This window comes from Rhinoraja longicauda, chromosome 20 (assembly GCF_053455715.1).
Source record: "Rhinoraja longicauda isolate Sanriku21f chromosome 20, sRhiLon1.1, whole genome shotgun sequence".
NCBI lineage: Eukaryota > Metazoa > Chordata > Chondrichthyes > Rajiformes > Arhynchobatidae > Rhinoraja > Rhinoraja longicauda.
This window is the reverse complement of record NC_135972.1, coordinates 33,398,409-33,425,777: the sequence shown is the minus strand read 5'-3', so window position 1 is coordinate 33,425,777 and position 27,369 is coordinate 33,398,409. Positions and strand designations below refer to the sequence as shown.

At 40.9% G+C, this 27,369-nt stretch overlaps 1 protein-coding gene across 1 annotated transcript in view; it reads left to right on the top strand.

Moving 5' to 3' along the window:
• ptprq (protein tyrosine phosphatase receptor type Q) overlaps positions 1–27,369 on the top strand; it is a 151,571-nt gene that overhangs the window by 20,554 nt on the left and 103,648 nt on the right. The window contains exons 11-21 of the mRNA XM_078416669.1: positions 1,333–1,439; positions 4,034–4,131; positions 5,065–5,230; positions 7,793–7,953; positions 8,626–8,734; positions 15,649–15,875; positions 19,259–19,328; positions 20,929–21,128; positions 23,739–23,976; positions 26,440–26,568; positions 27,220–27,366. Of these exons, the coding sequence (XP_078272795.1) occupies positions 1,333–1,439; positions 4,034–4,131; positions 5,065–5,230; positions 7,793–7,953; positions 8,626–8,734; positions 15,649–15,875; positions 19,259–19,328; positions 20,929–21,128; positions 23,739–23,976; positions 26,440–26,568; positions 27,220–27,366 (1,652 nt within the window). The remainder of the gene's footprint in view (positions 1–1,332; positions 1,440–4,033; positions 4,132–5,064; positions 5,231–7,792; positions 7,954–8,625; positions 8,735–15,648; positions 15,876–19,258; positions 19,329–20,928; positions 21,129–23,738; positions 23,977–26,439; positions 26,569–27,219; positions 27,367–27,369) is intronic.

Genomic DNA, 27,369 nt, shown 5'->3' with positions numbered 1-27,369 from the left:
ACTCCCTTCCCATTCCCTTTCCACCTCTTCCTTCCTCTAGCTTCACACTTCAATCCATTTGTCTAACCTTCTGGATTTTTATCTCTTGACCAACCATCTGCCTATAAAATAATCTTCCCTACATGTACCAGCCTATTACCTGCCAGTCTTTATCATGCCCCTCCTTTCTTCCAGCTTTCTTTCCCCCCCCCCCCAACCCCACTCCCCGCCTATAATCAGTCAAAAGAAATGTCCTGACCCAAAATGTCACCTATCCATGTTCTTGTGAAAAGCTGCCTGACCTGCTGAGCTACTCCAGCACTCTGTTTTCTTTTGTAAACAGGGCCCTAGTGAGACCGCACCTGGAGTACTGTGTGCAGTTTTGGTCTCCAAATTTGAGGAAGGATATTCTTGCTATTGTGGGCGTGCAGCGTAGGTTTACTAGGTTAATTCCCGGAATGGCGGGACTGTCATATGTTGAAAGACTGGAGCGACTAGGCTTGTATACTATGGAATTTAGAAGGATGATAGGGGATCTTATCGAAACCTATAAGATTATTAAGGGGTTGGACACGTTAGAGGCAGGAAACATGTTCCCAATGTTGGGGGTGTCCAGAACCAGGGGCCACAGTTTAAGAATAAGGTGCAGGCCATTTGGAACGGAGATGAGGAAAAACTTTTTCAGTCAGAGAGTTGTGAATCTGTGGAATTCTTTGCCTCAGAAGGCAGTGGAGGCCAATTCTCTGAATGCATTCAAGAGAGAGCTAGATAGTGCTCTTAAGGATAGCAGAGTCAGGGGGTATGGGGAGAAGGCAGGAACGGGGTACTGATTGAGAATGATCAGCCATGATCACATTGAATGGTGGTGCTGGCACGAAGGGCCGAATGGCCTATTCCTGCACCAATTGTCCATTGTCTATTATCTGCAATTCATTGTTTCTAAAGTAATTCAGGGGTTTTGAAATTGATTATTTGAGGATTTAAATGGATTATTCTGAAAATTCAAAGGATTTAAAGACTGCATCCAATTTCATGAAGTAAATGAATATGTTACAACAGCAAATCCGTATTACAATATTTCTTTGTCTAATTATCTTTCCTATTTGTGAAATTACTTTTTTCCAGTGTATGTGTACAGATATAAGGATTTTATTTTTGCTGAACGTTTAATGCTACTGACCCCATTGTTAATGGGCTTTGGAGTCATTTGTGAGATACAGATCATATCACATGAAGCTTCATAACGTGCTTCTAATTGATTATGAATAAGCTACAACAATGCAGAAGCACTGCTGTAAGGATATAACTATAAGAATGTAACAATTTAATTTAATATATTTTCATATTGTGCAGAACATATCATTATGATAAGTTAATGCCAGGTATCGCCTACTCTATAACCATTGAGACAACAAGTGCAACAAAGAAGAGCCATCCCACCACAATTACTATTACAACCTGTGAGTTTCGTTACAATAGTAAAATGCCTAATAATTAGTCTATATTGTTATAACTTGTACGTTGAGTTGTTATGCACACATACAAAATGCCAGAAATGTGATTAAATGCGAAATGTTAAAACTGTGAACCATCTCTTTCCATCTTAACGTTATCTTTTCTGTAGCAGGGTGACCAAAACTGAAAATAATATTCCAAATGTGGCCTCACCAGTTTCTTGTACAACTGTAACATCACATCCCAACTTATGTACTAATCATGCTGACCGATGAAGGCCAATGTGCCGAAAACCTTTAAAATCATCCTGTTTACCTATGGCACCACTTTCAAGGAACTATGTATCTGCGCTCCTAGATCCCTCTGTTCTACAACACTCACCAGAGCTCTGCCATTCATTGTGAAGGTCCTATTCTGATTTGACTTGCCAAAATGCCACACCTCACAAAGACCTCCCAACCCGTCCGAATTTGGCGGAAAGTTTCCGCTTTCTAATTTCAATTCCGCCATTCTGATTTCGCCTCACATTTTTCCTCAAAACACATGCCTCGGCCCGCCCCGCCCCGCCCCGCCCCGCCCCGCCGCTCGCTGCTGGCCTCGCCGCGCCGCTCGCCGCTTGCTTGGCCTTGTCACTGACCTCGCCGCTGGCCTGGCCTCGCCGCTGGCCTGGCCTCGCCGCTGGCCTGGTCTCGCCTCTGGCCTGGCCTGGCCTCGCCTCTGGCCTGGCCTCGCCACTGGGCTGGCCTCGCCGCTGGCCCCGCATCGCTGCGTAGCGTGAGGTCCATTGATATTGAGGGTGAATGGGGGGATGTTGGGGCGCGGGTGAGGGGGGCGGGGAGGGGGGCAGGGGAGGGGAGTGGGAAGATGGGGTCGGAGGAAGGGAGGGAGAGGGGGGAGTGGGGGTGGGGAGAGGAGTGTGGGTGGGAAGGGGGGAGGGGGATGGGTGGGTGGGACTGGAGGTGGGGGGAAAGGGGGGGAGGGGAGGGGTGGAGGGGAGTTGGGGGTAGAGTGGGGGGAGGGGGTGGGGGGAGGGGAGTGGGGTAGGGGAGTGGGGGTGGAGTAGGGGGGGTGTGGGGGGGACATGGACCGTTGTGATTTGCTGTTGAAGGCCACTGGAGCAATTATGTCTTCAATGAAATTCGGTATGTGGAGTTTTAAATGAAACTCTTTCTTCATAATTCAGTCATACATTTTATGACCATTTTTCTTTTATTAAATACCAAGAGAATTGGGATGTGTAAGGAAAAAGTAAAATAGAAAAACAAAACAAAACAATTTTTTCTTTGTGTTGTAAAAAGCATTTCTTTTCAATAACCTTTCTATAAATAGCAGAATATACTCATGATCGGCCTGACATTGTACATGTAGTCCAAAAACTACAGACTGTTGGAAATAATAGTAGTTTTTCACACATGAATGTAGCGCAATGCGTATGCGCATTTGGCGTGCAAACTTTTTGTTTTGCTGAAAATATGCATTACGCGCCATATTATTAATTTTGATGTAAAATTCTGAATTTTGGATATCAAAATTATGAATTTGTAAAATCAAATATTGGGAGGTCTGCCTCACACTCATCTGCATTAAACTTAATTCACCATTTCTCTGTCCATCGATCAAGATCCTACTGTAATTTTTGATAACCATCTTTGCTATCTACAATTCCACTCATCTGCAAACCTACTAATCATTCCTTCCACATCATCATCCATGTCATTGATATAAACCACGAACAGCAATGGGCCCAACACCGATTGCTGAAGCATGCCACTAGTCACAGGCCTCCAGTCCAAAAAGCAGCCTTCCACCATCACCCTCTCCTTCCTTCGATGAAGCCAATTTTCTCTCGAGTCGACTAGCACTCTCTGGATCCCATGCGATCTAATCTTCATTAACAAGATATGTTTTGATTTCACAAAATGCTGGAGTAACTCAGCAGGTCAGGCAGCATCCCAGGAGAGGAGAAATGGGTGACGTTTCGGGTCGAGACCCTTCTCTCCTGAGATGCTGCCTTACCTGCTGAGTTACTCCAGCATTTTGTGAAATAAATACCTTCGATTTGTACCAGCATCTGCAGTTATTTTCTCACAGATATGTTTTGATAAGCTTTTGATTACTTTTGTTTATTTTGCAGTTGTAGTTAATTAATAATAGCTTAATGCACTTTTAATTAATTTTGATACTTTAAGTTTTTTTGTTTAAATCAATTTTGGCTGTGATCTTCAGAGGCTTTTTAAAACAGTGAAATGGGGTCTTGATTGCACAAATTGTCATCAACCATCAGGCTGTTGATGTGTCAATTGGAGGCCTGGTTGGTGGGCATTGCCCACTGTGCTTGCATTGGGAGAGGCATGGCAACCACAAGCATTGTGTGCAAGCCAAGCAGTGGGTCAGATTAAACACGATCAGACCAATCCCTATTTCTGTGAGGGCCCTGGATCAGTATCACAAAATGGGCGCTGTACAATTGAATATTTGATTTGAGTATCTGGAGCTTATTTGGACTTTGTTATAGGCACATATTTATTTTCGGAAATATTGTGGAATTTCTGCAGAAATACATAAAATTTGAAAATAAGCCATTGTATGTATTCCCTAGATCCTGAACCTCCAGTCGATTTGCAGTTTGTTGAACTGGGTGAGAATGCTGTATACTTATATTGGAAACTTCCAAGAGGGGATTTTGATACCTTTGAAGTGAGTTTGACTTTGTCAACTTTGACTTGTGTTCAGCTACATTTTTACATTTGAAATTGAACTTCTTATACGGAAAGCGGGTTACTAGGTGGGGTTTTCATTTTCATGGTTGTGAATTTAATGTTGCCAACTCTGTGAGAAGCAAATGATGATCTTTCAGTGGAAATGAAGCCATATTTTAATATTTAATGAACAAGCATCATTATATGGCTCATCTAACAATGTGGGCTTACACAGGCCTAGATTGAGTTCCTTATCATTCAAAATTAATTATCGAACAATATATTTCTTTAGTCACATTGCAATGTTGTCCTAATAATTAAATACGTGTTCTGTAGATGTTTTTAATGTATATAACGAAATGAATAATTGTGGTTATTATATCTAATTTTCCATTATATGCATTAATTAATTATTTTAATTACCTTTAATCTTACTGTGTTTATGTTTTATTTCATAACTGAATCTCTTATTACCTATCATGATAACAGTTGATCACTTGAAGTGAGTAGCATGTTTATGTACCATTAGCTGAAGGGTGTTTTAGATGACTTCACAGTAAGAAGAAACAGAATCTAGAGATATATCTCTAATACTTAATATTGTTAATATAGTCCAATTGCTCATATAGTTAATATCTCTGATTTTAATCTACTGTCTGTGTGATAAACATTTCCTGAAATACTGTACTGTAATATAAACATTATTTGTAGACTTGTTTTCAGGCTTTGTGCTAAATATCTTACATGGTAGTTTCTCAAGTCACCATGTAGAAAATTATTATGATAACTTTTTTGGAAGTGCCACTTGGCAAATGAACTTAATTCAAGCATTTTCAGAAACGAGGAAAATTTATCACATTGTTATAATTAGATTACAGCAAGTAAATCAAAGTGTTATTGACCAAAATTGCACTTTTTATTTTATACACAGTTAAGTTATTACTTACCAGGAATCAATGAAACAACAGACAGAACAACTTTACGTGGCAATAATATCAAGATCAAAGATCTAGCTCCAGGAATAGAGTACGTTTTCCAAATAAAAACAGTTAAAGGCATGGATGTGAGTGAAGGAATCGAAAAGAGATTAAAAATAAGTAAGAGTTTTGAATATTATTCTTGTTCTGCTCTATCCTCCAAGCAATTACCAAAGACATGGTGCAGGAGCGAACTGCAGATGCTGCTTTAAACCAACCAATGATATGATGTTTTTTCTCAGATTTCTCATGACTGTCTCTCATAACGTCAGAAAAGTTGTCAAGAATTTCTGAGGTGTTGCGAATGAAATCACTTCATCACGAGAGGTCCATTGTGCAAAAAGCAAATCTTTCTTACCAAATCCCCTGAATCAATTTACAATCAATTAGTTCCTTTTTGTAGCATTCTAGGGCTGGGCACAGCCACAGAGTGAAGTTGCATCAGAGCTCCCAGATAGGCAAAGACATGGAAGGCAAAGAATTCATTAAAGTTAGACACAAACTGCTGGAGTAACTCAGCGGGTCAGGCAGCATCTCAGGAGAGAAGGAATGGGTGACGTTTCGGGTCGAGACCATTATCGACCCGAAACGTCACCCATTCCTTCTCTCCTGAGATGCTGCCTGACCCGCTGAATTACTCCAGCAGTTTGTGTCTACCTTTGATTTAAACCAGCATCTGCAGTTATTTTCCTACTAATTCATCAAAGTTGATGGGTTGATTTTTGCAGCCAGTATGGCATGAGATTCACCTGTAGCTTGAAAATGAAAATTGGTGCATGAGTCCTCTTCTCTGTGAAGGAAGGAACTCATGGTTTATCGCCATTGGCATCCTGAAAGCTGTTGACAATTCAATCCTTACCCTGTTCTGAGAATGATGATTTTTTTAACACGCTGGTAGATTTTTGTGAGGATCTATTTATCAAAACAAAATCAAACCACACGCTATTCCTGGTTTAGGTCAGGGACTTCATGTCAGGTGGATATTATTTCCCATGGAGACATCTCTTCTCTCTCCTCCTCCTCCTCCTGTTTCAGCACCTCGCTGTGGTTTGCATGTTCACTGACGCACGAAAGGGAGTGTCAGCAAACAAATGGTTTGTGCAAAGGTCCTGGGCATGGGAGTCCTTAGAGTCGCCACTGCATTCTCCGTAGAGATTTTCAATTGGAGATAACTAATGAAAACAGCAAGCAGTTTGTAGAATCATAGGAATGGAATGACTTTCAGAGGGATTTTAAATCGTCGATAAATAGCTGATGGAGTTCCAAAGGTTTCACGATGATCAAAAAAGGCCACTAATAATCGTAGTTTCTGGTTGACAATTTTTTGCATTTGATTCAAAATTATATTTTTAATTCTGTAATCCATCTACACTCGTCCTACTTGCTTGTGTTCAGCCCATATCCCTCCAAACCTTTCTGACCCACTTGTGGCCTCTTTATTAAAGGGGTTGTTAGGATCATTCCATCTCTTTTTTGGGGTGGGTCAACATGATCATTAAGCCTTGAAGTTGTGCAATGCGACTCTAGGGGATGGTGTGATCTGAAATTTATCCAGGTGAACTTGTAATTCTGGCACAGAACAGTGAAATTCAGAGCCACTTCAGAAGGTCCAGTTGGGTTAGTTACTGATGTCCATTAAAGATGTGATTATGAGTCACATGGCGTACAGGGGGCACTGTTTTCTGATCGATCAATCCCAAAACCCAAAACCCATGTATGAATCATAAACTGAATATACTGCTGCATGATATTATCTATATCCTCTAACATAGAAATTGCAGCATGGTGTCTTTCATGGAAATTTGATTTTTTTTGTTGTCTTTCCCCATGTTTGCTTTTCGTTAACAAGGCCAGCATTTGAAAGGCACCCAAATTCCTCATGCAATGGTAGTAGTGGATTACTGCAGTCTCTCTGGTAATGGTTCACGTAAAATGTTGCTGGACAAGTAATTACAGGATTTTGACCATGCGATGATGAAACAGTGAATGTATATTGCAGTCAGAAATATGTGTTTTGTGGCGGGGAGATTGCAAATGGCAACATGCACCTGGACATAGAAACATAGTACCTGATACATTTATATTCTAGGTATAAAGTTTGTGGATTTGGTTGGTGCTGCCAAAGAAGCCAGGGGTAGTTGCAGCTGTGCATTTGTAGATGCTAGAACTGCAATATCTGGTCAGTGATATTGCTCAGGATGGTGACGGCTGGGGACTCAATGGTGGCAATAACTTTGAATGTCAAGAATTGGTCAAAACCACACTCTGTGAAAGAGAGTCTAATCACCATTGTCCACATTTATAAAGTAAATTATTGATGTAAACTTGGTGGGTGATTTACTGTCAAAGAAACCCTACTGCAGAGAACTCCCTGTATAACATGCAATTTTACTAGTCTTCCCAATTGAAAATGTTTTCAATCAACCCAACTGCAACATAAAATCAAAACCTTGTCAAAAAAATTGCCAGTGTGCTTGACTTTAAAGTGGACATTAAAATACTGTACGTTTCGACGCCATGGTCGGATTTTCATCTGTCGTCAACTTCACCTGATGAGTCCACTTAACCTTGACTCTCTCTGAGTAACAGAGCAAGAAATTGACTGATATTTTTTCCATTGCACCACAATTGTTTCATATTGATTAAATCTTATAATACAAATTTCCTTTCTTTTCCCCCAAGAGCCTGAAAACCCTCAAATGTTGGAAGTTTCAAATATTTCAGCCAGAGGATTTACTTTACACTGGAGAGGACACGCTGGAAATAATGTTCATTACAAAGTGGATCTCACTCCTGACCAAGGCTCTGTTAATATCGCAAACATGGGGGATGGCAGTTTCAAGGTGTGACTTTCACAATGCCGTTCACTAGTGGAGCGTGATAAATTTCTACAGCAGAGAGTTTTATGTATAATCTATGTACAGCCGTAGAATTGCACCAGCTCTACTAAACATATGGTTGTTTGCCTCACTAAGTTTTATTGATTTTGTCAAAATGAGCAGGATATAGCCTAAGATTTACTTTGTTCTAAACATTTTCTGGCCATTCATGTATAGTGTAACACAGCCGAGTGCTAATATTCAGCACAATGATATTAATTACGTACCTGGCCAGTAAGTACTTTAAATGTTTAATGACATGACTCGTATCTCAACCCGGTCGCCAGAGCACGGCTGAATTTGTCTGGCAGAGGTGATAAGTAAGATGCAATAATGACAATTCTGTTCATTTTATCTTTCACTGCATTCATATTGGGAACTGCAAGGACAAAGGTACTCTTTTAAATTAAATAACCTGTTTCATGTTCTGTAATTCCATTGTACTTTAAATTGTTGGTTAAATGTCTATTGAAACTGAGAGCTCCCGTAAGCAGAAAGCAGTTGCAACTGAGAGAATGAAAATTATTCTTATGAAATTGGTTGGGAAAAGGTGAAGAATGTAAGCCTAATAGGGTGTTTTTTCAATTCTAATTTCATATCAATTGAATCGCTTATTTTGTATTTGTGTTATTCTAGGCTGACGTTTTCGATGTTACCCCGGGTATAAAGTACACAGCCACCATCTCCTCAGTCTCTTCATCGTTTAGCAAGTCTGTCAGCAGATCATTTACAACAAATGAAACCTGTAAGTGGACTTGTGATGATCAATAAGTCAGGCCAACTGCTCCATGCTCCAATCGACTTTAAATTAAACTATATAAGTGTTTTTTGCAAAGATTTAAGAAACAACAGCTGTGTAAAGATTTTATTGAATGTAGCATATAGAAATTGTCACAAATTCTGCAGAAAAAAAAATGGTTTTATCGCAGTTTCAGTTTATTCTGCTTGTGAAAGTTAGTGAGCCAGACATTCTCTTATGAAGCACGCAATGTGTTTGTTAAAAAATTACTATAAACCTAATTGTGAAGCACAATCATTCACCTGGTTGCCAGGAGCTTATTTCCTCAAATTAGACTCTGGTCCTCCCATCTGCGATGAATACAGATAAGGAACACACAAGGAAGGCAAATTCAATGCAGGCATTTAGATCAAAAGGACAGGAATACAAAAACAGGTATGTAATGCTGAGGCTCTATAAGGCGCTGGTCGGGCTGCATTTGGAGTACTGTGAGCAAATTTGGGCCCCATATCCTGAGGAAGGATGTGCTGGCTATGGAGAGGGTCCAGAGGAGGTGTACAAGAATGATCCCAGGAATGAGTAGGTTAGCATATGATGAGCGTTTGACAGCACTGGGCCTGTACTCGCTGGAGTTTAGAAGGTTGAGGGTGGACCTGATTGAAACTTACAGATTAATGAAAAGCTTAGATAGAGTGGATGTTGAAAGGATGTTTCCACTGGTGGGAGAGTCTAGGACCAGAGGCCTTAGCTTCAGAATTAAAGGGCGCTCTTAGAAAGGAGGTGAGGAGGAACGTCTTTAGTCAGAGGGTAGTTAATCTGTGGAACTCATTGCCACAGAGGACTGTGGAGGCCAAGTCAGTGGATATTTTTAAGGCAGAGATAGACAAATTCTTGATTAGAATGGGTGTCAAGGGTTATGGGGAGAAGGAAGGAAAATGGGATTAGGAGGCAGAGATCAGCCATGATTGAATGGTGGAGTAGACTCGATGGGCCGAATGGCCTAATTCTACTATAACTTGTGAACTTGTGAACTTGTGAACATGCACAGGGAGGCTACTAAGCATGCTTACAGATGCTTACAGATGTCAAACAACCTGGAGAATTTGTTTTACCATCACTTATGCAAAGTTATTTTTCATATGATGTATGGGAAGGGCATGAGCATCGTTGGAGGGTAAGGGTCTGATTAGATATGCAACCATTTGAGGGTTTCTGAGCAGACACAAATCAAAGGTCATAACCAACGTGTCTCCCCTCTGAAATATACCCCTAACAATAAAGGTCCATGGTGAGACCCAGGAAATATGGATCACCAACCATTTGGAGAAGTAAACACTCAACAAAGGAAGACGTCAGTGACAAAATTAATCATTCCCTTGTTTTTGTTAATGCCGTCTATTATCACCTGAGAGAAAGAGTGTTTTGAAGATCAAGATCTCAAACCCAGCACGAAGCTCACAGTGTACTAGGCAACAATGATCCTGCCTACTTTTGCTTTTCGGAGACATGGACTACCTATATCTCAGCACACACCCCATAACAATGGAGAGATAGAATCAATACTGTATCTTCAAAATCCTCTAAATTCACTTACAAGATCAGCAAACCGATGACTGTGTCCTTTCCCACGTCACAGCCCCTGCATCAAGATCCTAGTTATATTCGGTTAACTCTGATAGACTCATGTTAACTCATCCCTTCCCACCTAAACCATCCCCTCCCCAGGTACCTTCTCCTGCAACCACAGGAGATACAACACCTGTCCTTATACCTCCTCCATCGACTCTGTCCAGGGACCCCGACAGTCCTTTCAGGTTGGGCAGAGGTTCACTTGCACCTCCTCCAATTTCATCTACTGTATCCGTTGTTCAAGGTATGGGCTCTTATACAAACGTAGCCTGGGCGATCGTTTTACTGATCACCTTCACTCAGTCTGCCTGGACCTGCCTGATCTCCTGGTTGCCAAACACTTTAATTCCCCTTCCCATTCCCACACTGACCTTTCAATCCTCGGCCGCCTCCATTGTCAGAGGGTGGCCCAATGCAAATTGGAGGAATAGCACCTCATATTTTGCTTGGGCAGCTTACAACCCAGCTGTATAAATTTTGATTTCCCTAACCTCAAGTAACCCTTGCATTCCCTCTCTCTCTCCGTCCCTCCCCCACCCAAGTTGTTGATCTAGCTTCAGTCGTCTTGTTGAGACTCATTGTCTGTAACTTGTTTTCACCTATCCTACCGCTAACAATGGCCTGCTAACTTTATCATCGCTATGTTTTCCATATCTTTCATTCACTTATTCTATATGTGTCTATATCACCGTCTATATCTCTTGTTTCCCTTTCCCCTGTCTCTCAGTCCGAAGAAGGGTCTCAAACCGAAACGTCACCTATTCCTTTTCCCCAGAGATGCTGTTTGACCTACTGAGTTACTCCAGCTTTTGGTGTCTATCTTCAGAATAATTAAGCGTTGGATGGTAGAAACAGTTTAGGATAGAAATTGAAATTTCTTGCACAATTTTTAAAACAAGGTATAATTTTTATTGTTTCAAAATATACATGGCACATGTCTGGGAATTGCAATCTACCAATAAGATTAAGTGAACCATCGAACACTTATTCAACCCTCACACAAGTCTGTGCGATATTACCTGATTATTTTGCAATGATTCGGGAATGCAGGGACTGAGTTCACGAGTAGTTCAACCTCTCATCAGTTGGACTGACTGATGTCTTCAAAACTGCACAGCCTGAGCACAGGGCTGAATTACAGACAGTGGCTTCAAGACTTCCATCTAAATTACACATGTGTAGAAATTCCAGTATCACCTTCACGGCGCATTGATACAATGCCAATAGTTTCTCCATCATTACATGCGCAAAGTGTGGATTTCTGCAAAGTGAATCTTTGTGTTCATTTTTATTGATCATTGTGCAATTAGATATGTGAGCTGTTTATGAAACTTGCGTTCTTTTCATTTAAATTTAGTTTCCTAAAAAATTAGAAAAAGACGATATTCTTCTGTCAACTAAGGCAGTCGTGTTTTAAATCTTCTGGACATTATTGTATATTGCTTTTAAACATTACTGTAGTTGTCTGCGCACTTGATGGAACTCTGGATTGCACCATGCATTATGTGATGGGCATGTCTATCAGTTGGATTTCACTGAGATATTTGGACAGACGACCCTCATTTAATGGATCGTAGGGGGGGATGGTGTCCATTATTGCTGATTGTCTGCATTAAATGAGTAAGGGATTTGCTCCAACCACCTAGCGGTCACTTTGTAGAATAGCGAGTTGTTTTCAAATACAAAGTTCTTTGTAAAGCTAAAAATGTATTTTTGTTGCTACATTTTTAGCTGTTTGTTGCATAGTTTAATAGAATATCATCGCACAAGTGTCGATCAAAGCAATTGCTTGTCAATTTCCATGATACCCCACAGTGTAACTAGCAGCCTGTGTTCTTAAAGAGACCGTGGTGTCTGATTACTGTGGGAACGATCCATCCACTATAACCAACATCCATTATCAAGAGGTCCATAGTAACGCGGGTAGATTATATTAATGCCAAAACAGCTCCTCCATAAATTTGTGGTCACCATGCCGTTCTGTCTCTTTATGAAGAGTTTAAACCAGACTTACATGATTAATTATGTAGGACGGAACTACAGATGCTGGTTTACGCCGAAGATGGACACAAAAAGCTGGAGTAACTCAGTGGGTCAGTCAGCATCTCTGAAGAGAAGGAATAGGTGATGTTTCCAGTCGAGACCCATCAGGGGCTGATGCTCAGAATTGAAGAAGGGTTTCGACTCGAAACATCACCTATTCCTTTTCTCCAGAGATGCTGCCAGAGACCCGATGAGTTGCTCCAGGTTTTTGTGTCTATCTTATGATTAATTAGGCAAAAGCAGGATCATTCACACTTAATTATGAGAAGAAAATCGTTGACAGAAAATCAACGTGACGTTCTGTCCCTCCATGGGAACAACAAAGGCTGCAAAGGAGATGAGGGAACATGGGTGTGCCTCTCGTGGTCACTCTTAGAGGAGAGGAATTGTGACAAATTCATGGAGGGAGGATGAAAGGGGAGAGGAGGGTAATGTTGCTTTGGAAAACCTTATGGCACATGGCGCAGCTGGTCATGGCAAGTGTGGCCACTCATGACATATCACAATGAAGCTGCAGCTTGTAGCAAGCGTGGCCTGAAGATTAAGTGTACAGATGCTTCAATCTGTCTTCAGGGCTTAGGTATTATTTTTAATAGATTTTAAAATGACTTTACTGTGGGCCATGCGATATATAAAATATGAAAATGATATCCCAGCAAGGATACTTTAGATCACACATGGCACACTATCTTGTTGAGACTTGACAACAAAGGTCGTGAGTCTTGAATTTAGTTTTAATTTTAGCTTTATACCGATAAAGCGCGGATACAGGCCCTTCAGCCCACCGAGTCCGCGCCAACCAGCGATCCCTGTACATTAACACTATCCTACACACACTAGGGGCAGTTTACACTTATACCAAGTGTACAAACCTAAGCCAATTAACCTACAAACCTGTACGTCTTTGGAGTGTGGGAGGAAACCGAAGATCTCGGAGAAAACCCTCACGGCCACGGGGAGAACGTAAAACTCCGTACAGACAGCACCCGTAGTCGGGATCGAACCCGGGTCTCCGGCGCTGCAAGCGCTGTAAGGCAGCAACTCTACGGCTGCGCCACCGTGCCGTCCGATGGGGAACCAAAAAAAAAAAGGCAAGGTTTAGAGGGTCAAATACGGGCAGATGGGACTAGTGTAGTTGAGGCATCTTGGTCAGCATGGACAAGTGGGACTGAAGGGCCTGCTCTGTGCTAAATTACTCTATGACTCCATAATTCCCGTGCTTGAGTGAATTGTCATAGGACACGCCCAGTACAATTTCCCAATGGTGCTCGTAGTTTTTCTCCTAATTCATTTACTAAAGTTTCTTGGAGACAAATCTTCAAAACCATAACTTGTATACTTTGAAATTTCCACATATCCATTTTGTTTAAAAAAAATTAAGTGCCAAATATCACAACACAAGATATTGTAAGGATACAAACAAAAGCTGAGATAGATCAGCAGATCTACCAAATAAAGGTAACAGGAAGTCAAAAAGACTGTGACATTTCAATATTTCCGCAGTTCTAAGTCCTGAAACCAAACAAATTAGCAGAGTATATGACCCTTAATTCCAACATAATGTAGAAATGACGGACAGTATGTACAATGGCTTATTTGTCACTAATGAGCGATGTAACAAGAAAGTTTAAAGACAGTATAATCATAATAACATCAATACTGAAGTATCATTTTCCACCTCAGCAGATCTGTCTATCAGTGTGATATATTTAAAGGTGGCATGCGGTTGTTCATCTTTTTCAGTTTTCTTTTCAAAATGTTAAGTGGGTGGAGAATTAGATTACATTTAGAGGCATTTATTCACAAAATGCTGGAGTAACTCAGCAGGTCAGGCAGCATCAGAAGGAATGGGTGATGTTTCGGGTCGAGACCCTTCTTCAGACTGTCATGCCATTCCCCACCTCCAGTGTGATGGCATTTGCTCCTGGCCATCATTGCACAGTGGAGGCCACCACGAGTGGATAAAATCAATGTTATCTAATTGTGATAAAGACAACGAATCATTGGAATTCTCTGAACAAGAGGCTCAGTCCCTGTGTATATTGATGACACAGGTCAAAAGATTTTTAGATATTATTTGAACCAAGGGTTGCAAGATTAGTGCAGGAAAGCGGTACTGAGGTAAAAGATTGATTGGCAGAAGAGGAATGAGGAGCCAACTATTCCTTATGTCTTTGCATGGAGAAGCCCAATGTCAAGGTCTTGACTGATTTTCCAAATGGGCAGTACGCAGATACCACCATTGAAAGAGACAATGGATCTCCCGATGGCTGAGCACTTCAACTCCCCCTCCCACTCCCAGTCTGACTTTTCTGTCATGGGCCTCCTCCAGTGTCATAGTGAGGCCCACCGCAAATTGGAGGAACAGCACCACATATTTCGCTTGGGCAGCTTACAGCTCAGCGGTATGAACATTGACTCTAACTTTAGATAGCTCTTCTGCCCCTCCCTTCCCCTCCCCCTTCCCAGTTCTCCCACTGTCTTTCTGTTTCCACCTGTATCCTTTCTTTGTCCCACCCCCCCGACATCAGTCTGAAGAAGGATCTCAACCCAAAACCTCACCCATTCCTCCTCTCCAGAGATGCTGCCTGACCCGCTGAGTTACTCCAGCATTTTGTGATACCCGCTATTGAAAGAGGTCTAGTATGAATGTCTGAGGAAGAGCTACAAAGAGTGCAAATGCATGAAGAGGAATCACTTTCAATGATTCTCTGGTTCTGGATGGATAAATCTGAATAGAACCAGCTGCTGACAGTGGAGAAGCATTGCTGAAAATGGTGTGGTCAGTTGTGTCCAAGGCTGCAGTCAGTTTGGGAAGGACAAGGAGGAAAGCATTTACTGTACTTCATTGACATCACATAGGACACTTTTAATAATATAGAGCTGTGCTGTTTTGGCTTGTCTTACAGCAGTAAAAATCTGAGGCAGCATAAAAGTGTCATGAACCGCTAGATCAAAGTTTTATTCATATTCTCCTTGCGTGATGATTTGTTACTACCTTGTAAACCATTTTTAGCCAATGTGGAACTATTAGTATACCAGTGCACAAAAAAATCTGACTACTATTTTTGTTTTATTTTGTGGTAGACAGAATACTCCGATAATGTGGAAACATATCTAATGCAATATTAAACCTTAATGTTATTCTGTTCTTCTTCATAATGCATGTTGTAAAGTTGTTGAGACAATGGTTTATCACACAACACTGCGAGCTCTTTATTTGGTGAGAAATATGTTCTGTTTAACAGATGCAGAATCTCCTGATGGTCTGGCAGGCGGCCTCATTGGTGCAACTGCTATAATGCTGACATGGAATGTCCCTTCTCAGCCAAATGGAAGAATTTTATCCTATATGGTGGAGTACAAAGAGGTTTGTCCTAAACAGCAAGCCGACTTTATCCAAGTTTCAACAACTGCAGACACTACAGAGTTTCTTCTCAACAATCTACAACCGGGCACAACTTATAAAATTCGGGTAAGACTGTTTCTTTTGCCGTATTTTGTAAATGGAGTCACCAGCGAGTCACGGCAAATCTCACTCGCAATCTACCTTTATCACAAAGGCTGCATTGACAGAGACAATGACTTGACTGAGGTTTTTGAGGAGGTGACAAAGGTGATCGATAAGGATGGAGTGGTGGATGTTGTCTGCATGGATTTTATCAAAGCATTTGATAACGTTCCCCATGGTAGACTGATCCTGGAAATTAAGATGCTCAGGATGAGCAGTGATTTGGTCATGTGGATTCAGAACTGACTTACTGATAGAAGACAGAGGGTTAGCGGGAATATTCATGCTGGAGGTCTGTGACCAGTGGAATTCCGCAGGTATCTGGGCTGGGACTTCTGCAGTTTGTGATATATATAAATGACTTGGACGTAAACGTAGACGGGTTAATTAGTAAGTTACCAAGATTACTGGGGTCACGGACTGTGAGGAAGGCTGTCAAAGTTTGCTGTGGGGTATAGATCAGCTTCAGAAATGGGTGGAGAAATGGCGGATGGAGGTTAATTTGAGCAAATGTGAGACGTTGCACTTTGGGAGGTCAATGTAAGGAGAAAATATACCATTAATGGTACAACTTAAAAACATTGATGTACAGAGGGATCTTGGGGTCCAAGTCCATAACTCATTCTCATCCACCAGCACTGCAGCTTTTGATTGTGGCCAGATGTTTAAAAATGCAATAAGTTTGAATGTTTTCAATGCCAAAGCATTCTGTGTATTCAAAACAATAATTCATGAACTTGCAAGGGTATATTCACACAAACTATGATGTAATGGCTTTCTCCCTGAATACCCCCAAGGAGAAGGGAGAGAATTGGTGAAAGATGTAACAATGTAATGATATGGCAATGAGGAGATAATCTGTAAGGGCAAGCAGAAGATGTGGGAAATACTCAGCAGGACTGCTAACATCCATGGTGAAGAATTATTATGGACAATGACCTTTCATCAAAACCGTACGATTTGGACTGACCTAGCACCAACTTATGGACATGCAGGGACTGATGGATCATGGTATCGCTTCCAATGGCAGCCATTTAAACGTTTATGGTGTCTTCCTCTGCACTGATATTTCGCCAGATGGCAGCATCTAAAAACAGATGTGTCCTTTTAACTTGTGGCTATTTCTACTGTTAAATAAGGAGGTCACTTTATTGATGGTCAGCAGAGCAGTTTTTCCTTAATGTTCTGCCCATTGTTCTCAGTCCACTCCCAGCACGTCTTGCCCTTTCCTTGCAGTGTCTTGAGTGTTCCAAAGAATAGCAGTCGTGTCACGATTTTTAAGCAGTTCTTGTTTGCTCAATTCAATTGTGCTTCTTCATGTCTTATATATTTTTCTAAGCAAGAAAATAGAGTCACACGCAGACCACAAGTAGTCCGACCATTAGTGCATATCCCCAGATTCTCATCAATATTTGGAACAATAAACTGGTCAAAACAAACCAAACAAAAATAAAATTGGGAATTCTACAATGGATCAAATCCTGCGGCTCCATTTTCCATTGAATGAACTGAGAGTTAACCTTTGATCAGTACAGTGTAAGACACAGTTTTAATAGTTTTATTCCAATAAAACATAATATAATATGAAATCAACAATCTAGAATGCCTCTCCATTCATAATGTCTCTCCATACCATAAAAACTTTGACCTTTGAAAAAATTGCTTTTTTAAAAGAATATGTATTGAAATATTTTTGGTTGCAGGTGTTGCTGTTTGTGCATCATTGGGTCTACTCATCTTGCCTCAGGGAAATGGCCTATTTTATTGAATTGAATTGAATACATTATTGTCACATGTGACAAGTCACAGTGAAATTCTTTGCTTGCATACACAAGGTATGCAAATAGTCACCCATAAGGGGCGCTTACAAAGTTACAAAGTACACCCACGCTAGATCCCCCTTTGTTCTCCTCCCCTCCCCGTTCCTCACAGCGGTCACCCAACTCTGGGTCATCCATTGTTCCATCTTCCGGCAGTGGCGTCCTCATTTCCACGTGGTCCGTCCTCATCCGTCGGCCGGCGCCATCATCGACTGCCGCACCGACCTGTCCACTACCGCTGCCAGGTCCTGTCCAGACGGCTCTGTGGTGCTTGGGCTTCATCGACTCACGAGGCTCCACCTCCGGCTTGTGAGGCCTGGGCTACGACCCAACGGGCTCTGATCTCGGCTTCTCACCCGCTCTCCGGAAGGCTTCATAATCTGAATAAAGTCTGAGGAAAAGAAATTATACATCATCTATATACTAAAACTCTCGTTTGTTATCTTGTTTGTGACTGAACTTCAGCCAAAACGGTACACAATAGTGCGACAATTTTAGGCCCACCTTACTCACCATTGTCACTTTAGTGATAAAGCAGGTAGTTTTATTGAAATCGGTGTTATATTTTTAAAGTTATTCACATTTTAAAGTTTAAAAGGAGCGGAGGGGGAGGGGAGGAGGGAGGAGGGAGGGGGAAGGGGGGAGTGGGGGAGAGGGGAGCGGGGGTTGAGGAGAGAGGGGAGGGAGGGAGGACAGGGTGCTGCACCAATGCAGGAGAGGTTTGGGCCCAACTTTGTCTACTTTTGTACTAAAATCATTTATGGGTTCTATGAATGAAGCCCAGTGAGGTAGGATATGTACAATTTGTGCATTTGGCTGTGTTCATTTTGCATAAAGCCGACCACTCCACTATGCCCTACTCACTAAGCTGTATTGTCCACTTCAATAAAAATGCCGTCAAAATAATGTCATTATCTGTACAGACATCATCCACTTCTGAATGCTGTTTGCTCATTATATAACAATGTTCACTTACAAACTGTGTCCAGTAATAAGCCTGACTTTTCCTCACACATCTTTGTAGCAACAACTATAGCCGCCAAACTGCTCTACTGTAAATCATCTAAAAGTTATTTGTTACCTTTATGACAGTTTCTTCCCAGCTGTTATCAGGCAACTGAATCATCCTGCCACAACTCGAGAGCAGTCCTGAACTACTATTTACCTCATTGGTAACCCTCGGATTATCTTTGATCGGACTTTACTGGCTTTACCTTGCACTAAACGTTATTCCTTTATCATATATCTGTACACTACAAATGGCTTCATTATGATCATGGATTGTCTTTCTGCTGACTGGTTAGCACGCAACAAAAGCCATTCACTGTACCTCGGTACACGTGACAATAAACTAAACTGATTTCTGTCATTGCAATGAACTTTTAATTTTCTTCAAACTCAGATTCAAATTATGAGACACATAAAGTATTTCTTTGTCACAAAGTTAATTCTGTTACAATAAATGCTGCCATTTTATAAATTTGAATAGAATTAAATATAATAATTGTACACCTTTTCATTTATTAGGTTGCAGCTGAGAACAGTGCAGGCATTGGAGCCTTCAGTACTTTTCGCCAAGTAGTAACAGCAGAAACCAGTGAGTTAATTCCAATAATTTTAATATTGTAACTTTGTCCTTAGTTCACCACTGTTTCAAACTATCGATATCAAATGCTACTGATTATTGAACAATGAAGAAGTAAAACGAAACATCATAACATCATGTTTAAAAGGCCTTTCAAATTTATGGAATGGTACAGTGGATGGGAAATACATTTATTTCATCAGATACGTGGCAGGTCTCAAGTTAGTTCAAAACACAAACTACTGGATGAACTCAAGGGTCGAGCAGCATCCATGTGGGATGAAAAGGAATTGTTGAGCTTCTACCCTCTACCCCCCTCCCAGATGCTGCTTGACCCGCTGAGTTCCTCCAGCAGTTTGTGTTTTGCATCATATTTCCAACATCTGCCGACTCTTGTGTCTCTGTCTTTAGTCACGTCTTGCTCTTTACCCATGGCCTTACAAATTCTTCCTTTTCAAATTAATGTCCAACTTCCTTTGGAGAGTTACTTTTAAATCTGTTCACTGCTTAAAAGGCAGTCTTATATTCTGTCTGAAGTTAATACATAATTTTGGTAAAACTTTTCTGTCTTATAGTCAAGGCAATAGCATTCTTCTATAGAATGGTGGCCAGAAAAAAGACAAAATTCTCCAACTATGATCCATAAAACTTTCCCATCATTTTCTTGGTCTTGCACTCCATGTTTCTCTTCTCCACCTTCTTCTTCGGCTGCGCAAATTACAGCATAACTTACTTAATGCCAAGATCTGTGTGTTCTAAGGTGGCTGACGCATACAGGGTGGAATCCATAGTCTCTCTTCGGTATTATCCACCATCTGCGGTTCCTCTCTACCCACTCACTACTTACATTATTTCGTGGCTCCCGCATCTATCCACTCATCGATGTTAGCAAGCATGACACAAAATGTTGGAGCAACTCAGTGGGGCAGGCAGCACCCTTGGAGAGAAGGAATGGGCGATGTTTCGGGTCGAGGCACTTCTTCAGATGGATGTCAGGGGAGAGGGAGATACATAGATAAGGTTTCTAAGTTGTGAAAGTAGGACGAAGGGAATGGAGATCAAGGAAAATGTAGAAGAGATCATTGTTAGTTTGGAGATGATATTAGCAAGCTGCCTGGTTTAAAGCAGGTAGGTTGAGCAGGCAGTTTGGACTTCATCTGCCAGGAATATATAGGGTGTTGGTCATATTTAAAACAGGAGCACAATTATTCAGTCAGAGAGTTGTGAATCTGTGGAATTCTCTGCCTCAGAGGGCAGTGGAGGCCAATTCTCTGAATACATTCAAGAGAGAGCTAGATAGAGCTCTTAAGGATAGCGGAGTCAGGGGGGTATGGGGAGAAAGCAGGAACGGGGTACTGATTGAGAATGATCAGCCATGATCACATTGAATGGCGGTGCTGGCTCGAAGGGCCGAATGGCCTACTCCTGCACCTATTGTCTATTATAGTTTCATTTCACATTGCACGTATTTTAAAATGCAGAGATTTGGCAATGCTGTACGGATGTCTGATAAAATGGATGGATGAAGTAGAATGTTTTTCATAAAAAGTCAGATTAGAGGAAACTATTTGCAAACCATTCATTGTTTTACTTTCTAACTCATGTTTCCTAGCTCCTGGGCAAGTTTTATCTCTTACTGCAAAAGCAGTCAATCACACAGCTGTCAATGTGACGTGGTTTTTACCCAAGCGGCCAAATGGAAGAATTACACATTTCAACATAATTATAAAGTCTGTCAGAACAGGACAGATATCAAAAAATGTATCAGTGAATGGCGAAGCACTTTTCCCAAGCACATTACTGCAATGTGAGGTAAGTCAAAAGAGACTGAAGAGATTATTTCATATTCTTATAGCTAAAGCCATGTCCTTATTTCAAGAATGTATATCATTGTCACTAAAATGATCATTAAAATAGAGTTTGCATTTTTCGCAATAATTGTTCAGAGTACCAATCTATATTTTAAAACAAGGCTTGTCTTAAAATTACATAGATATTACATATAATGATCAGAAAGAGATGTAAGAAAATAACTGCAGATGCTGGTACAAATCGAAGGTATTTATTCACAAAATGCTGGAGTAACTCAGCAGGTCAGGCAGCAACTCAGGAGAGAAGGAATGGGTGACGTTTCGGGTCGAGACCCTTCTTCAGACCCTCCTTCTCTCCTGAGTTGCTGCCTGACCTGCTGAGTTACTCCAGCATTTTGTGAATAAATTCCTTAGAAAGAGATGTAAGCTGCATACATTGTCTCCCGGTTGCCCTATACTTTAACTCCCCTTCCCATTCCCATACTGACCTTTCTGTCCTGGGCCTCCTCCATTGTCAGAGTGAAGCCAAATGCAAATTGGAGGAACAGCACCTCATATTGCGCTTGGGCAGCTTACATCCTCGTGGCATGAATATTGATTTATTAACTTCACGTAACCCTTGCATTCCCTCTCTTTCTGCCCCTCCCCAACCCGAGTCGTCATACTAGTTTCACTGTCGCCCTGTTGAGTTTCGCTGCCTGTATAACTCATTATCACCTAGGCCACAGCCAACAATGGACCATTGTGGCTCCACCTTTCCTTGATCATTGTTACTTGTTGTATATCTTTCATTCATTTGTTCTATATCATCGTCTATGTCTCTCGTTTCCCTCTTCCCTGACTCTCAGTCTGAAGAAGGATCTCAACCCGAAACGTCACATACTCCTTTTCTCCAGAGAAGCTGCCTGACCCGCTGAGTTACACCAGCTTTTTGTGCCTATCTTCAGTTTAAACCAGCATCTGCAGTTCCTTCCTTCACATTGCATCAAAGTTTCACTTAGTTAGTCTTTGTTTTAGGCAGTCACTTGGGGATAACAAATATTGCTTCCTGTCTAATTCTGTGAAAATGTTACTAGCTTTTATTCTAAATTACATCCATCTTGCTCTATAGTTATGCCATGATTCACTGCTGCAAAGTGGCACAATTCATTTCGCTATTGCCTCACTGTTCTAGTGATGAGGGTTCAACCCTAACCTCTGGTGTTGTCTGCATGGTGTTTGTATGTTTACCCTGTGATCATGTAGGTTTACACTGAATGTGTTGATTTCTTCCCGTAAATGTGCAGTTTGGGAGATCAATTGGCCACGGTAATTTATCCTTGATGTGTGGGTAGTGATTTGTTGGGAATGTGGGGAAAAGAGGAAACAGGGAAAACTAACATGGGAATGGGATGGCTCTGTGAGCCAGCATAGACTTGATGGATCAAAATGGTATCTTTGTATCTCATCAGGCAATATGGAATATTACTGAATTTTCCCTGTATACCAGTTCACAAAGCAGATTATGTTTGAAATTCTCCAGGGTTAAATTATAATGAATAACTTTTATAGGCCTGTATTCTAAAATAAAATGGTTTATTTTTTACAATCTAACATCCTTGAATGGATATGCTTTAAATCTTACTGTCAAGTTTACATTCTCACTTTATTCTGGGTGGGTTGTTTGACCAGTGGTATAATGGGTTTCATGCACGCTTATCCATCTTGAAGCTTCTTTCATACATGACTTAAAACAATAGAATTAGTTATACTGAAGGGCGGCAAAGTGACACAGCGTTAAAGTTGATGCCACACAGCGCCAGAGACCCGTGTTTGATCCTGACTGCAAGTGCTGTCAGTACAGAGTTTGTGCGTTCTCCCTGTGACTGCTTGTTTGTCTCTGGGTGTTCCTGTTTCCTCCCACATTCCAAAGACGTGCAGGTTTGTAGGTTAATTGGTTTCTGTAAATTGCCCCGAGTGTATCGGATGCAAAACAGGGATAACATGGAATTAGTGTTCGGCTAATCTCTGGTTGGCACGGACATGATGAGCCGAAGGAAGATACAGAAGTTTCCGCACTGTATCTCCAAAAACTAAAAACCTGCAGAAAATGAGTAGAAGGTGCAAAGAATGCATTGTATACTTAGGGTGGTCATGGATGTCAAATTTCTACCTTAAGCCATTAACATCAGGATTATAAACCAACAGTTTTAAAGACGTAATTGTTCTTGGTTCATACTTTGGGTTAGTAAAATAAACAAGGTCCTTTCTGAGTGGATGATGATTTACATGCATGATTGCCACTTTTGATTGATGATATCAAACCCAAACTGTAGCACACAGTTTCTGCCCCATACTTTATTAAGCAGCCCAGAACATCAGAGTTCTTAATATTAAGATATAAGCAGAATAGGCTGGGGCTACTCAGCAAGTCCAGCAGCATCTGTGAAGAATAGAACTAGAGTTAATATTTCAGGTTGATGATCTTTCATCAGGGCATTGTTCACATATTTATAGCATTTTCTGCTTTGATTTTTGTCTTCCAACATCTGAAATTTTAAAAAAACGTTTCAATTGCTCTAAATACTAAGGGGTGTTTCAGTATAATTAATTATTAATTTCTGTTATGTAGGATGGCAGTCCAACAGGTACCACCCCTGGAGCATTGGCTTCATCTTCCCCTCATCCAAGTGATGTATTTTTGGCAAACACATCAGGATATTTAATGCATGAAGATTTACCACCTGAGTCTGCCAGTATTGTGGTGGGTTACCTGAAACCCTACACCACTTACCTGTGTGAGGTATCTGCATTCACAAAGGAAGGAGAAGGCCAAGCGGCAAGTGTTCTATTCAGAACCCCTGAATGGAGTGAGTCTATAATGAATAATTTGTGCTCTTGTTTTAAATGTGCATTTCTTCATGCATCCGTTACAGCTTTTGTTTATTAAAGAACCCGTTGATAAAGTGTGAACATTTTGTATATCCAGTGAAATATTTTAAGCCAAAGATGTAATTTGTACATGTTACAAAGAGAGAGGACCAACAATTGTTCTGGGAATGTACAGTATGTGAACAGGCAGTGAGACCATAAAAGACATTAAGATTTATTATCATAGACCTAAAAATAAGGGCACAGCATGTAACAGAGGTGTCCAGGCAGAAATGTCTGGGAGTGGGCTCAACTGGGGAGATCTCGAAAGAACCGCCAACAACTGAGTGAGGTGGGGGACATTTGTCAATGGCCTATGCTCCCTAGAGGAGCAAAGGGCTTAGGAAGATGTAGGAGATGTAACTTGGGCAAGGTATTTGTTTGTTTCTATTTGGAACAATATATATATAATTTTAGGCATCATTTATGTGTGTGTTACTTCAATTATAAGAGAAATGCAGAAAATGCTGGGATTTATCAGCAGATCGTGCAGTATTTGTGGAGAAAAAGAGGGTCCAGATTGGATTTAAGTGAAACTCACGGATTATATTCACCAGAGATTCAGTCGCCGAGGGGTGTCCTGATAGAAGTTTATAAAATTATGAGAGGTATGGATAGGGTAGACAGTCAGAACCTTTCTCCCAGGGTAGAAATGTCAAAGACTAAAGGTCATAACTTTAAAGTGGGATAAGCAAACTTTAACGGAAATATGCAGGGCAAGTTTTTTTTTTACACAGAGTGTGGTGGATGCCTGAAAGCAGCAGCTCATGGTGGTGGTGGAGGCAGATACAATGGTTGCATTTAAGAGGATTTTCAAAATACATATGAATATGCATGGATTGGAGGGATACAGATCACGTGCAAGCATAAGGGATTAGTTTAATACGGCATCGTGCTCAGCACAGAGACTGTGGGCAGAAGTGCCAGCTCCTGTACTGTTCTGTTCTATCTTCTACGATGACCTTTCATCAGAACTAGCAAATGTTAGAAATCAAACATCTTTTTTTTTATGAATAAGGAGGGGGAGAGGTGGAGAGCAAAATGTGAATGCTTTGATGACTGTGAACAGATGGGGAGACACATAAGTGGTGATGCAATTGAGAGAGGCAGTGGAAGCTTGTTAATCATGCCTGATTTGTCCAGGTGAGGTGCATATGGAAAGGGATGAAATGGAAAGACTGAGGAGAGAGAAAAAGGCCGGTTGAAAATATACTTGTATAATGGTTGCTTGATAAAGGAAGATGGAAATTTTGATGCTAGGTGTGATTTGGAGCTTGTTGCACATTTCTGTGTTCACTGGATAGCATGATGCCTAAAGGTTCCTGTGTATACAAATGGGTATGCTTTCTGGTTGTGGCAGTGGCTTGACAATAATTGTGATATTCAGAAGTCCATAACGTCAAACCTCAGTAGGATCATGAACAGGCATTAGGCATCTCACCTACAAAAATATGCTTCCTAGATCTGCAGCTACATCCAGAAGATGGGAGGTTGGAGAGACCCCCCATGGACGTGGGTCCAGTACAGCTTGGGGGGTTGCTTTGGATTGGATGGATAGTGTAAGCAGCTTGGTAGGTTGCTGTACGGTCGACCATAGGGCCACCAGGCAGAGAAGTGACAATGGTGGACACCTAGGGCCTTTTGGGGATTGCTGGGTTGGTGAGGGATTTGGAATGTGTCCCGGCTAATCCAAGGATTGGGAGGAAATGGGGATAGGGATGGAGCTACATGGGTGCAGTATTATGCTCGGTACGGTTGGGAGGGAATCCAAAGGTACAAAAGCTAAAAGATAGACATGGTTCTTACCTTAGTGGGGTCCCAACCCAGAACCATGTTACACAGACCTTAGCATTAATATCCCTGGCAATGCTCCAAACTTTAAAATATTAACAGACAGCTGGACGATGGCCCTAGTTTATCTGGTTCTGAAACTACCAAAAATACTCTGAATATCTCTCAATGTTTCTGCCATTTAAATAACTAAATACAAAAAAAATAAAGATATTAACTTCATTTAATTCAAAGGAGGTTATATATTGTTTAACTGTGCAATTAAAATTATGATTATCATTTTTTTTATTTACAAGTAATATTTCTAAATGCTCAACAGGCTTCAGTTTCAGTACAAATCTTGCCTCGAAATTCATTATCAGGCCTTTGTGCACTTGGAAGTGAAGAAGAGGTGTTTTGACCGTATAAATTGTGCAAGGCTTGGTCTCGGCACAATTTCTTGGATTTCATGTCGAGTAAAATTGCACTGTTGTGGACCTCGAGTTAATGCTCACTGCACATGTAACGTGCCTCTGCAGACACAAAGAAATATCTCAGCTTATCTTTTAGTCTATTTGTCCAATGAATAATCAATGCATTTTGAGATAAAGGTGTTAAATGTGTACTTGCAGTTCCAGAAGAACCACCTCAAAACATAATTGTTAGTAAGATTGCATCAAGGTCATTCGTGATAAACTGGGATCCACCACTAACAATAACAGGAAGACTCTTTTATAGAGTTGAACTAGTGAACCCATTAGGTAAGTGGTGTGGATTGTACTTGTGTGTTTAACTTACAACATCTAAATTAATGTAAATAGCAGTTTCTATGGAAACATATTTTTCATTTTTGAATGTTGCATTTAGGCAATAGTGTTTTTTTCTAAATATTTCTCATGCCAGCTGCTCTGCAACTGTGAGGGTTGTGGTGGAAGGGAGATATTGTGGCTGGAAGTCTGTGGCCAGTGGAGTTCCGCAGGGATCTGTGCTGGGACGTCTGCTGTTTGTGATATATATAAATGACCTAGACATAAATGTGGATGGGTTGGTGAGTAGGTTTGCTGACGACAGCAAAATTGAAGTTGCAGACAGTGAGGAATACCATCAGAAGATACAGCAGGATATAGATCAACTGCGGAAATGGGCAGAGAAATGGCAGATGAAGTTTGAGGTGTGAGGGGTTGGCACAAACGCTGTGGGCCGAAGGGCCCATTCCTGTGCTGTTCTATTTGTCTTTTTTTTAGTTTTTTCCCCCCACATTGTCTGTATTGGATTATATTTGATTGAAGATGGAAGATAATAATTGTATGCTCTAAATATATTGCAAGTAACATGAATAGGACGTTTTATTTTTGTTGATAATTCATAATTGGTTAGAAAATAGTTAAATGTAATTTTCTTTTTGCATTTAGGGCAAATATCCCAGAACAGCACCAGAGAAATTACATATATTTTTACTAACCTGCTACCATTTACAAAATATGAGGTGTTTGCATTTGCTGAGACAGTAGTGGGAGCTGGACCAAAGGCCAGTGTTAAAATCACAACATCATCTGAAGGTA